The 13,717-nt window shown below is 42.4% G+C and overlaps 1 protein-coding gene across 3 annotated transcripts; it reads right to left on the bottom strand.

Moving 5' to 3' along the window:
- Nucleotides 1–3,949: 3,949 nt before the first annotated feature.
- On the bottom strand, nt 3,950–12,019 carry Coq7 (coenzyme Q7, hydroxylase). Of its 3 annotated transcripts, none has more exons than XM_023704702.1 (6): nt 11,826–12,019; nt 8,086–8,264; nt 7,237–7,351; nt 6,126–6,265; nt 4,651–4,719; nt 3,950–4,151 (listed from the first exon to the last, which is right to left on the bottom strand). In XM_023704702.1, the coding sequence occupies exons 1-6, from the start codon at nt 11,935–11,937 to the stop codon at nt 4,074–4,076; spliced, it is 693 nt and encodes a 230-aa protein (XP_023560470.1). In that variant the 5' UTR covers nt 11,938–12,019; the 3' UTR covers nt 3,950–4,073. The 3 variants fall into 3 exon arrangements, with proteins under 3 accessions (XP_023560470.1, XP_004644540.1, XP_023560471.1); XM_004644483.3 differs by having other exon boundaries at nt 11,865–12,019; XM_023704703.1 differs by lacking the exon at nt 11,826–12,019 and adding an exon at nt 10,076–10,162.
- Between the last annotated feature and the right edge of the window lie 1,698 nt (nt 12,020–13,717).

Genomic DNA, 13,717 nt, shown 5'->3' with positions numbered 1-13,717 from the left:
CCTCTAGCCATTGGAAACTGTGAACAAAGTAAATCTCTGTAGGAAATATTCAGTCTCAGGTATTGTTATACGCAAAGCAAATGAAAGCACTGTGTTCTGTTTGTTAGAAATGAACAAATAAGTACTGCCCAAACACAAGGCAAGGGAAATTGAGCTCCATCAAATAGGAATATTAAGGAATTTGTGGGAATATACCCTAAAATGCAGATTCCAGGTGAGTGGGTCTAGGGAGAACCCCAAAATTTTGCATCTCCACATGCCATTGGCCTGTGGACCACATTTTAAATAGGGGATCAAAAACGTGCAAAAGACCCAGAGCTCAGATTGCCTCTTTGGAACTACACTGCTTGCAAGAATAACATCCTTTGTCATCCTCGAAACATCTTTGGATCATATCCAATTTTAAATTACATTTCCTCTGAAAGGTCAGAGCAGTGAAGTAAGGGAAAGATGAGATTACCTTGTTAATACACAAGGACAAGCTGAAATGGAATTAAAAACAATCAAAAGGGGATTCAGAAAATCTCTCTGGCCTTGTTCTGGAAGCTCTCAGAAGCATAAAACATCAGCCATCAAGTCTGAAGGGGAAGCTAAACAAACAGCAGCCAATCTGGGCTTTTAATAAGGATTGTACACAATGCCTTCATATGACTAAGATTCCTGCCAAAATTAGCTTGAATTTGGAAAGGCAAGAACCAGCACCAAACTCCAGAAGATCAAGGCTCCTACATGTCCTGTTGGCCTGAAGGTTGGTTGAGTTAAAAGTACTGTCTCTCCATTTAACAACCTGGATTGAAATTTGCTAGAGCATAGATTTGTACATTGTTTTGTTTTGGTATGATTCCCATGCCCAAAAATTCACGGCTTGGAAGGGGCCGTCCACAGCCTTAACTGTGTTCCCAAGGTTGTACAACAAGCATCCCTAACTAAAACATTCCATCACCGCATCAGTAGTCACTCCTTACTTCCTTCTAACACTCCCAACCCTGGGCAACCACTCGTTCCCTTTGGATTAGCCTATTCTGGACACTTTATAGGAGTAGAGGAGTAGATGGCAAGTGGCCTTTTGTACTTGGCTTCTTTCATCCCATGTGTTTTATAAATTGTGGTAAAATACACATAATGCAAATTTGTTTTACTATTATTTTGTTTTTTAATGTATTTGGCACAGGGTCTCACTGTGTAGCTCAGACTCAGTGGTCTTGTTTTCAGCCTTCCCAGCACTGGCATTACAGGAGTGCGCCACCACGCCCGGTCTGTAAATTTGTTCTAATCACTCTGCATTATACAGTTCAGCTGATACTGTTATGAAATCACCACCATCTATCCCCAGAACTGTTTCATCTTCCCAAATTAAAACTCTGCACCCAAATCTGTCCTTAAGATTCACCCACTCTATCACAAGTGTATCAGTCAGCTTTCCCGTGGTTGTGACATAATGCCTAATACTTGCAATTTAGAGTAGAAGAGATTTACTTTCTCTGTTTCAGTCCATTGCTGGTGGCTCCAAAGCAGAATGATCATGGCGGAAGAGCATGGTGGAGCAAAGCTACTCACCGCATGGCGGCCAGGAAGCAAGAGAGAAGGGCACCAGCAAGACGCACACTCTGAAGCCACACCTAAGGGACCACCTCCTTCAGCTGAGTCCCTCCTCCAAATTTAGCTGGGAACTTCAGTACAGCATCCCCATGATCTAATTCCTTCTCCAGAAGTCTCTTAATCCAGTCAAGCTGACAATCAGTATTGATTTGCACAACATGCATTCATAATTTATTCCTTTTGATAGCAGAACAATATTCCACTGTAAGAACAGACCACATTTTGTTCTTTAACAGTTAATGGGTCATTTGTATGCTTTCCATTTTATTATTATGAATAACGTTGCCATGAACACTAATGTACAGATATTTGCTTGACTATATTTTCCTATTCGGCTTATACCTGCCTGGAGAAGAGCTACATCATCTCAAAGCTATGTTTAATTGAGGAATTCTGAAGTTTTCCAAAGTGGCTTTTATCCCCAAAGCTTTACTTTCCAACCAGATTGCAGTTTCCCACATCATAGCCAACTATTTTTTTTTTTTTATTTAAATGTAATTGGTACAGGGTCTCACTACAGAGTTCGGATTTGTAGTGATCTTCCTGTTTTCAGCCTTCCCAGCACTGGGATTATAGGCATACACCACCATGCCTGGTCTCAGTGCACCTGGGAGTGGGGTTGGCACAGCATGCAGTACTGGGGATCAAACTCCAGTTTCTGTGCTTGCCTAAGGAGGTGTTTAGTCCACTGAGCTACCTCACCGACCCTATGGCTAACTGGCATTTTCTATCTTTTGAGCTGCAGCCATCATCCCATGATGTAGCACCTCATTCTTGTTTTCCCTAATGATTTAATGGTGAATCTTTTTATGTATTTATTGGCCATTTGTGTATGATCGTTGGAGAAATGACCATTAAAATTCTGTCTAGTTTTACAATTGGGCTTTTTGTTAAGTGTTCCTTATATATTGATACTAGTCCCTTACCAGAAATATGCTTTGCAAGTATTTTCTCCCATTCCATGGGTTAAGCTGGCTTTTCATTTTCTTGATTGCCCTTCTAAGCACAAAAGCTTTTAATTTGATGAAGTGCAATTAACTCTTGTTCTCTTTTGTTGCTTTTGCCTTTATGTGCTGATAAAATGCAAGTCATAGGGATGGGGATGAGGGAGACAGATACCTACAAGATGCAGGTCTTCATCACAAGCAGCCTGCAGTCTATTCTGGAGATCCTAGCCTCAAATACAGTAGGGCCAACTAAGCCCTAATCTAATTAAGTCAGAATATTTGGCCTACAAACCAAAAAACATTTGCAGATACAGGGTCTCATTACATTGCCCTGGCTGACCTCCAACTCCTGGACTCAAAGTGTTCCTACGTCAGCCTACCAAACAGCTGGAATGACAAGCGTACTCCACTATGCCTGGCCAAAGTGAAAGTTCTTAAGGGCTCCAAAGATCATTCTGATAATATGTAACTAGAAAGGAGATCTAGCTTTTTATAAATTAAGATTTGAAAGTTAGAAAATATTTCACCAATGTTTGAAGGTTAGTCAGTTTGGGTTCATTTTTTTGGTAACAAACCTTAGAAGAAATGATTATAATTCAACTCTGCAAAAGAATTCTGGCATAAACACTACCCCATCCCCCCATCTTAGTCTATTCTGGTTGCTAAATCAAAACGTCACAGACTAGATAGCATATAACCAACAAAAGCTAATTGTTCACAGCTGTGGAGGCTATGAAGGCCAAGATGCTGGCGGATCTGTGCCTGGTAAGGGTTCCCATTCTCAGAGTCAGCAGCCTTCTCTGGCACAGGGTGGAAGGGGTAGGGGCTTCCTTGGGCCTCCTTTATAAGGGCACCAGACCCACTCATGAAACTTCTACCTCCACAATACACCACCTCCCCAAGGTCCCACTTCCTGATGCCTCCACCTTTGGTATGAAGATTTCTACACATGAACTTTGGGGAGACACAGAGACTCAGAACCACAGTGCCTTCTCATCCATGCCATATGCAATTCAGAATAGAAACAATGGTCATCTGTGATTTACTTGATGGTCTTCACAGTCTTGCTTATTGAGCTTAATACCCTCATGTTTTAAATTACCATTTGTTATCAGGAAATTCAACTTTTTCTCTTAAAGAGAAAAAGATTCCAGCTGCTGGGTGTATGTGTAGCACAGTGGTAGAGCACTTAGGAGGCATGTTTAAGGTAAAGTTCTGGGTTCAAACCCTAGAACAACAACAAAAAATCCTACTTCTCATTTATTAATGATTCATTCTTAATGTTTCAGGACAAAAATAACTCAGAGAACAACCAAATAAGCAACTTTGTTTGCTATAATTTGAACACACCTGGTGAACTGTCGGCCTCATGGCATAAGACAACAATAACAAAACCAACACTGATGAGTTTTATTAATGAAAAAGATAACCACAATTTATTAACAAAATGCACACAGTAATATTTGTACAATTCCTTCTCTGTAAATGTCACATATTAACTATCTTTTATAGACAAGCAGATGTACTTTACAATCTTTCTGATAAATATATAGCTGCACGGCATCCAGCTTGGATAACACTCTTCAAGACGACATACGCTGGGGCCTATTAAAAACAAGAAAAGGCTGTGGGTGTAGCTCAGCGGTAGGGCTTGCCTAGCACACTTGAGGCCCTGGATTCAATCCCTGGGACTAGGCTAGCACAACACATGCATGTGTGCACAGACTCAGAGAGCAACTGAAGACACATGCTGTATGCTCAATTTGGGTTGGAAAATGAACAGACAGCTTCTCTGGATTAAAAAAAAAAAAAGATTTGAGAAGCAATTTGTTTTAATTTGGGGGCAAAAGCTATTTGAAAGATCACAATGCATCTGCTACTGCTACTGCCAAACCCTGGAAGCCTCCAGTTTCTCATGGGAAAGGGGAAAGTGGCTCATGGGGAAAAGACGAGGGATAGAACAAGGACTCCCAGTCTCGGTTATCTGCTCTGTGTGACATAACTAGCCCATTCGCTTTTGTCTACCATTTAAACACGTATGCAGGAACAGAAAGCTCTGCCTTCCGAACATGCCAAAGTACTATGAGCGATAGCAGGTCCCTACCAATTCCGCGTCATGGTAAAGGCCCGTGTCATGGTGCTCAAGCTCTTCATCTCGGAATTTCTTTATCAGCTGGTTCAATAGAAGAGATCAAAGCAAGTCATTATACTGTCATCTAAGGCCAGGGTAGAGGTACAAGTCCTGTGCAGGGCCAGAGAGTAGAACCTGTCTGGGTTAAGGTTTGCTATCAGGTGCTACGCAACCTACTATCATGCATTACTAACTTCACAAAAGCGTAAATAAAAGACAGGTTTGTTGCAATAAAGAAAAAAAAGGAGACAGAAAATAAAAAAATATATATATATGTATACACAAAAGAGTTAGGATAGATATACAGTTACTTTCTCTTAGTTCACTAAGAATAAGTTTGTATTAATATTGTTTAGATATCATGTCTGCATCTTGTCCTCTAACTACCACGAAGACAACAATATTCAATGTATTATAATTATTGTAAGCATCCTACTAACTTGTTTTGAAATTGTTTCATCGCTATTTTATCTTTTTTTCTCATTAAAATGAATAAAAATTTAAAAAAATAAAACCTGTTTTTGAAAAAGACTTTTGCTTTCTCTGGCTCTTTCTCTCACCCTCTCTCTCTCTGGCTCTCTCTCACCATCTTGATCAATCCATCTTATCACTCTCCCTTACACCCCCTCTGGCTCCCCCTCCTCTATTCCTCTTGCCTAATAATAGTCAGAGAGGAAACATTTCAAGCCTGCAGCCTGTATAGTGTCAGCTGCAACTACAGTACCCCACTCTGGCACTGTATTAGGAAAAGCAGCCCCAACATGCAAATGATAGGTGTGGCCAGGTTCCAATACAACTTTATTTACAAAATAGGTGTGGTCACAGGCCAGAGATTGCCAATATCTAATTTAAACTTTCAAAATTAAATAGTTCTTGAGTTTGATTCCCAGTACAAAAAAAAAAAAAAAAAAAAAAAAAAAAAATCTAAGGATAAAATTAAACAGTTCCCTTAGTTAGGTGTTCTTACATGCCTAGAATGCCAGCTCCCAGGACACTGAGACAGGAACATAACATGAACCTAGAAGTTTGAGGCCAGCCTGGGTGATATTATGAGATCCCATCTCAAAAAAAAACCAAACATCACTAAATTAAAAAATTAAAGTTTCCTTATGTGCTGTGAAAAGACCGCTGAGGCCGGTACCTCACACATTTAATCTAAATCATCACGCTCACAGCATTTGCTCAGAAGCTCCCAGTGATACAGAAGTAGAGAGACACAGGCGGGCTTGCTCAGGACCCACAAGTTCTAGTCATCACTGCCTGAGCTGTGTGACCAAGGCAGACAGCACCACCTCTCTGTCCCTTAGTCTGTCCACCTCTAAAATGAGTTGCTAGCCCTGAAGTTTCTGTCTCATCTTCCTCTGAAATTCTTACATTTTGCCTCTTTGGCAACTGCTCATCTGCCCTTCTCCTCCCACAGCCTGTTCAGAGTAGAGGCAGTCCATCACCTGCAGAAGCTCCTGGTATTTCTCAGGGTCCTCCTCCATCAGCATCCTGATCTGGTTGTTATAGTGCTGGGCTATGGTCTCTTCCACTGCCACGGTGCAGGCCATTGCGCCTTCCTTCCCAAGCAGGGCGGTTCCTGCTCCTGGAATTGTCAAGCACAGAAGTGAAGCATGGGACTGACGCCGCTGGTAAGGCAGATCAGTTAGGCCACGCTTTCTCAGCCTCAGCACCGCTATGCACGGTTGGATATTTGGCAGCTTCCTTGACATCTAACACCCAGGTGCCAGCAGCACTCCCTAAATTGTGATCCACTGGCCATGTCTTTAGATATTGCCATGCATCCTCAGGGGCCAAATTACTCTCGGTAGAGTACTGTTGAAGGTGGTACCACGTCCACTTGAGGCACACAACAAGAAAGCTTGAGGCACACAATAAGCAAGCTCTTCTCTTTCAATACATTTTCAGTGTCAGCAGATCAAGAGGAGGTGCCTTTGGGCTAAATATGTCTTTGATCTTCTATGCTATTTTTCTTTAGTCTCCCTTTTTTTAAAAAATGTATTTGGTTGTTGTAGGGTCTCACTATGCAGCTTGGACTTGTGGTAGTCCTCTTGTTTTCAGCCTTTCCAGCACTAGGGTTACAGACTTGTACCTCCAAGCAGGTACTCTGGCCAGCTCAGCCTGCCCTGGGGGTGGGGCTGGCGCAGCATGTGGTGCAGGGGATCGAACTGTGGTTACTGTGCTTGCCTAAGCTTGCCTAAGCAAGTGCTTCAGTCTGCTGAGCTATCTCACTGGTCCTAGTCTCCCTTTTAAAAGGACTAGTAGATCTCAGTTTAGAATCTGTGTCAGAGAACAGTACAGGCTGCAATTAAATTATGCCAGCTTATTCCCTGTGTTATGTTTTATTGTCCTTTCTAGTCATAAAAGTACTGAGTCTATTTTAAAGAAATTTAAGCAAAAAGAAAGAGCAAGAAATTCAACCAATTTGACTTTAGGAAAACGTTAAGTAAATTAAACAGGTTGTACAAGGACAGGGCAAGGGCTCTGGCTGAGGTATCCTGGTGACTCAGCACCCAGGTCCCTGAGCCCCACAGGCACTTCCGCACAGACACATACCCAGAGCAAAGCCCATCACATTCCAGAGAGGCATCAGAACTGTGGGCCGGACCCTGAATGCAACCATCAACTCGTTGAACTTTTTCAAATGGGCCTTTTCTTGATCCCACATTTTCTGTAAGAAACAAAAATGAAGACAGGCAAGAGGCCTCCTGTTGTACCCAAAGAAGGCTACAGGGCCTACCCACAGAAGCGAAATGGAAATGGAGGACACGATGAGGGCTGCTATTTTCTCCATTTCTGTAAAACATTAGATGAAAAAGAAGTTCTGGAGCAATTCTGGAAGTCCTCCTATGTAAATGTCTTTATGAGGTCTAATAATAATAATAATAATAAAAAGGTGAACGCTGCTGCCAAGTGCCCACCAAAGGAAAGGCAGGCTCACAAAAACATTCTGGTGTGCCTCATCCACGTTATTTACCGTATCTAGGACCATACAATCGCTGGTCCTTCCCCAAGATCAGAATGACCACACAAAGTAAACATTTTGACACTGAGATAGCCATGGTTCCATACTAAAAACTCACAGAAAAGGACTCCACAACCTCCACAGAAAGTGCTAAGAATGATGAAATAACTGGGCTCAGGGGAATGATTAATGGCAATGTGCCTTTTACTCTAGTAATTTTTAAAAGTTCACTATATTTTTTATTATGCCTTATGTATCTATCTGTGCTTACACACAAAAACAGTAACACGCTTTCTGCTTGCCATTTCCCGGAAGAGCCCATTTTCACTCTAAGGGTCAGCAGGCACTTCTCTTGGGAATGCATGCCCTGATGTGACTATTGTGGGGCTTCAGACCTATCCATTTGGGAGAGTGCACTACAAAGATAAGTAAGTGCCCACCTGGATGACTGGGCCCACACTGGTCCGGCCCAGGACGGCCATCTGCCCTGCGAGGATGCGATTTGCTCCATATTCACCTGCGTGATCCACCCGGATTATTCGATCCACAGCTGCCCGATTGATGTTGTCCAAGGTCATTCCTGAACTGCAAAATCTGATGCTGATTTTTTCCCCATAAACTGCAATGTAAATGTAAATTCTTCATTATTCTCAGGAAAAAAAAAATTGAGATGTTTTCTTTTATAGATGGATAAAAGGGACACATTAGAACAAAGGTCCCAAATGAGCTTTCTTTTTTTTATGTGGTATTTTCCAGTGTGGGACATTGTGTGTGGGACATTGTGTGTGTGTGTGCACGCAGGGTCTCACTATACAGCTCAGACTTGTAGTGGTCCTCCTGATTTCTGCCTCCCTAGTGCTGGGATTACAGGCGCACACCACTACGCCCGGACTCCATCACTGGCTCAGCGTGCCTGGGGGCAGGGCCAGTGCGGCATGCAGAGCCAGGGATTGAACCCTGGCCCCTGCACTTATCTAAGCAAGCGCTTATTCCGCTGGGCTATCCCACTGGCCCTCCAAATGAACTTTCTGAGGGCCGGACATGTCCATGTATATTGTTTCACCTGCAGTGTTAACAGGGATTTTACCTAAGGCTGTGGGTTCCTGGCATCACTTGAAATATATGGAAATCTGGAAATGCTAAGCCTGTGTTCTTGCCTGGCAGATAATGTGACAGCTGTTTCAAGAAGGGCGTGGTGTCCACTTTCCCAGGCTTTCATGCTGTACCCTTAATCTGGGCCACAGAACATCTGAAAAAGCTCTGCATAGACCTTCAAAGCCAAGGCTGAGAACCACAAATATAAGTTCTTGTAAAATTAAAGACACTAGAGGTATCTGATTTGGGGACCCCAACTTAGAATTTAAGCATTTTCTCATCATCTTCATATATATACTTCTTGTCTAGCAGACAGACCTTCTTCTGGACAGACTGAATTTGATCTGTTTTAAAATATCAAGTGGTTAATACATGAATTACATTTTCTTTGAGCCCTAAATCAGGGAATCCTAAAAGGTACTATTTTTTTCTCCAACATAAGGGTTTTGTAGTACACTTAGATAAGCCATGTTCATCTACAAATATAAAAGTGAGGACCAAGCTCCTCTAATTGTAATGTCAACTTTGACCTGCATGAGTATCACCTTGAGATACATTTCAGTACTCTTAAACTGTGGCTGCCATGTCTTTTTTTAGATCACTTTTTCATTTAGGCTAATTTCTACAGCCAGAAAATGTGAGGGGAAAAATCATTCTGTGTATTTCTATGGTTCTTTCATTTAAAAGGATGGAGGAACACAAGGTCCCAGGGCAGGTTTGGTGGAATTAGTGGTGGTTGTAAACTTGAACTTTTCTACTAAATGGAGTTTAAATGCTAGCCTTTAAACGAAGGAGCATGGACAAGGGGTTCTGTGGCATCGCAATCCAGCTTTGACCGTCTCTCCTCAGAATGGAAACAACCTGCTCCCTCTCACTGAGCACATCTGCTGGAGTCCAAGAACCTGACACCAAGAATTAGAGCCTGCATTTTGCCAAGTGCAACATACCAATCAGGTCTGTGCCATCAGACAGTGGGCTACTGTGTTTCATGACCATGTTTTATGTGGAAAATAAGTTAAGGCCTTGGACAAAGTCAAGGTGATCTGTGAACTTTTTGCCTCTAAGTCCAAAGGCATTTCCAGCAGACCTCCTTCCTTCCAATGGAAGTTGATGAGCTGGCTCTATTTCTCAAAATAACCTTGCTTGCTTGTTCTTTCACTTGTCACTACTCATCAAATACATGTAAATAGGATAAACTGGAACTCTTAAAAAACCCAAAACCTTACTGAGAAGAAGCAAGAGATGGATATGTAGGATGAGTTTAAAGGAACTGACTTTTTATAGGTAAAGGGAGGATTGTGTTTACATGCAAAATTCACTGGACCATTTCCTCACATTGCGTCACACTTCCAAATTTAAGGATTGAATACATCTTATTGAGGATTGGAGCGATGGTCTTGGGTGTGACCGTATCTGACACTTTATCTTTTGCAGTCTCTACAAGGTACAGACCTACAGTTTAGCACATGTGTGTCCTTGGGTCTGCCGATAGGAATCACTTTTGCTGCAAAAAAATAAAAGAACTATGTGCAATTAAAATAGAAAAAAAGGAAGAAAATGTATGTCAAATTTCTAACAGGAATCTTGAACCAATAAGTTTTACATAAAATTTCCAATATCAAGTTATTTTTTCAGGGAACACATACTATAAAACTTTTCTTACTGAGTTATTCTGAGGATGAAATCCGATGCAGGAAACAAAATTATAAATAAAAATGATTACTCTTTGGTTATGCTGCTCACCAACTCAGCAGAGGAGTACTGAACACATGACCGTCTGTTCAGACTGTACTGTTACATGCCTTAAAGTAAAACGAGGGCCTAGGGGCTGGAGAGATGGCTCAGTGGTCTAAAGCACCTACTTGGAACAAGCTAAGCTAAGCAAAGCACAGGGACCACGGTTCGATCCCCCAGCACCAAATGCCAGCCAGCCGCGCCCCCTGGTGGGCTGAGCTGCCCCCCCCACACACACATACACAATAAATGTTTAAAAAAAAAAAAAAAACTAGGGGGCCTAGCATTAAAAGTTCTCAGATTTCTCACTTTATATCTGTTTTCCCAATGTGTAGTACATGCTAATGCTAGTCTCTAGGAGACTTTAAGCAAGATACCAAAGACTTTAAATGGTTGTGGCTATGCATTAAATAATCCCATCTAGTTACAAGATATTCTTTCAAATGCTCTAACTTTTTTGATTCATCAAAGAAAATATCTCCGTTTACACATGGTATATCCTAAACCCTTTTGTAATACTAAAAAGATGGCCCTGGGTTCGAACCTTAATAGGTAACAGTATCTAATACAATTTCTTAAGTGTTTCCCTTAAATATACTTTTTTATGAGTGTACTTATGCAGTTAGGGCACACATGTTGGCTTTCCCTTTAACATAAAGACTTAGTTTCTGCGAAATTACTTAATTTTAAAATGGCTCAGTGGTATACAAAGAACACACAGAAGAACCAACAGTACAAAGGTCGCTAATAAGGCAAAACTCCGGGAGGTAACAAAGGTTTGACTCTGAGCACCAAATCCACCTCGTAATTTTCTTGAGGCAGCTAAGACGAAAAGGGAAACTCCCCACTCCAAATTAAGCGCTTCTTGCCACTCCACTGGTCTGTCAAACTTCACAGTGAACATTTCAAAGTACTGATGAAACACACACACCCACCAAGCAGGTCGTGGATGGGATCTGAGACTGCATTTTTAAGAAGTTCCCTGGGGACGCCGGCGCAAGCAGGGCTCTCTCTACACGGCCTGAAACGCCGCGGGCAGACAGAAGAGGACACTTGGGACCCTGAACGGCCAATGCCTCAAACCGCCCTCTGCCCGGAACACCGACCACGCCTGCAGTGACGCCACAGCACACGTGTGTCGTTAGGTCATAACTCGTCAAATCGGACCGGACGTCCCGAGCGTCACAGGCGAATCCCAGCCCCGACACTACCGTCACCCTCCCGCGTACTATAAGCCCCGCCCCGAAGCTAACGTCACGCAGCAGCGCTCCGTCGCACACCTGTGACGTATCCGAATGCCTCGCCACTTGACCCCTCTGACCCAGGTCACAAGCCAAAACTCCAGGCTCACCAGCCCCGCAAAGGATTCCAGCCGCGCGTCCCCCTTTACCTGACAGGGGCCGCCGGGCACCTGTGCACAGCCTCCATAAGGAAGGAGCTGCTGCCGCCCTGGCACAAATCATTGCCCAGGTAACAAAAGCAACCACTTGGTTGAGCGATGTGGGCCAATCGTGCTCTTGGAGCAGGCTGATGACGCAAGCGGACGTAAGGAAGATGCTAGTCGCTCCGGCACTAGCGAACCGCCCTCAGGCACGCGCTGCCTTTCGATTGGTTGGAGGCGATAAGTGACTGTATTCTATAGGAACACTGCTCATCAATCACTAAAGGAAGTTTAGGTTGCGATAGAGACGAGCACGCTAAATCGCTTTTTCAAAAATCCAGACAGGATGAAGCTCACCTGAATTCCTAGCAAAAGAGGCTCAAGAATTGACAGCCATTATAGTTTCAGTTTTAGGTGGAGGAAATTTTAAAAAAATCTATTGTGGTAATCTACATCCATATAAAAACAGGGACAAAGATTTTTATACTACGCGGGGAGGGCGGGGATGTAGCGCAAGCCAACAGGAAAGAGGAAGGGAGAGAGGGAGGGAGGGAGGGAGGGAAGGAGGGAGGTGGGCAAATGGAGTCCCGTATTGTTAAGTGGACTAACAGCTGACTTTAAACTTCTTCCTAATCCTTTTCCTAATTTCCTAATTTTTTACAGGGCATATATATTGTTCCCGCATTCCTATATTTGTTGCTGTGCGTGCATACTGTCGCAGATTTGTTTTTGTTACTGAAGGGAAAGGAAATGTAGCAACAGATACTTTCAAAAGCGCATATTCATTACTGTTGTGGGCCTACATCTAGGGCTCTGCCCAACAGAAGTCCTTTTTCAAATGAGAAATGTTTCTGAAAACAACAACAACAAAAATTGAAAGATGCATATCTGGCTGGGTGTGGTGACAAATGGCAATCATCTCAGCCCTCAGGGAACTGAGACACCAGCTTGAATATATATCTGGACCTTTTTTTTTTTTTGGTGGAACCGGGGATTGAATTTAGGCCCTTGCACTTGCCAGGCAAGCGCTTATTCTACTGAGCCATCTCTCCGGCCCTTGTCTCAAAAAAATAAAAAAATAGGGCTAGCTAGATAGCTCAGTGGATTAAAGCACCTGCTTAGGCAGCCGCAGAGGCCGGAACTCCATCCCCAACATGCTGTTCCCCCCCCCCCCCAGGACTGAAACTGGGTGTGGTGGCGCACGCCGGTAATCCCAGGGCTTGGGAAACTGAAAACAGGAGGATCACTACGAGTCTGATCTGTATAGTGAGACCCTGTACTAAATACATTAAAAAAAAATACAAAAAGATCTGTAAGGACACACAACAACAAAAGTCAATACTGTATTAGTGAACATCATAAGGTTGGGATTTTCAAATGGAAGTTTTCAATTTACATGTTTAGATTACTTATGTCTCCCAAGTTACTTCTGGTACTGGAGATTGGAACACAGGACTACATCCCTTTTCATGTTTTTTTTTTTTTTTTTTTGCGTGTTTCTGTGTTTTGATTTTTGAAACAGGATGTCAAGTTCTAGAGTATCCACTGTAGTCGAAATTAGGATCCTCCTGCCTTAGCTTTCCACAGTGCTAGAATTGTACACATATTGCACTATACCTCACTTATTAAGTTGCTGATTTTATATAACTGCAGTGTTTAAATTGGCAGGGTACAATTAATTTAAAATTGTGATGAACACAAAATACTTAATACTTTGTGACAGTCAAGGTAATGTAACATTTTAATGTAAAATTTGAAATCATAAAGTGGTAGAGCACTTGTCTAACACACACAGGGCCCTAAATTCAATTCCAAGCACCATTAAAATAAGAAAAATAAAATAAATACAACTAGCTCTCAAA

Source organism: Octodon degus, unplaced genomic scaffold (genome assembly GCF_000260255.1).
Source record: "Octodon degus isolate 3935 unplaced genomic scaffold, OctDeg1.0 scaffold00200, whole genome shotgun sequence".
NCBI classification, from domain to species: Eukaryota; Metazoa; Chordata; class Mammalia; order Rodentia; family Octodontidae; genus Octodon; species Octodon degus.
This window is presented reverse-complemented; position numbering and strand designations above follow the sequence as displayed.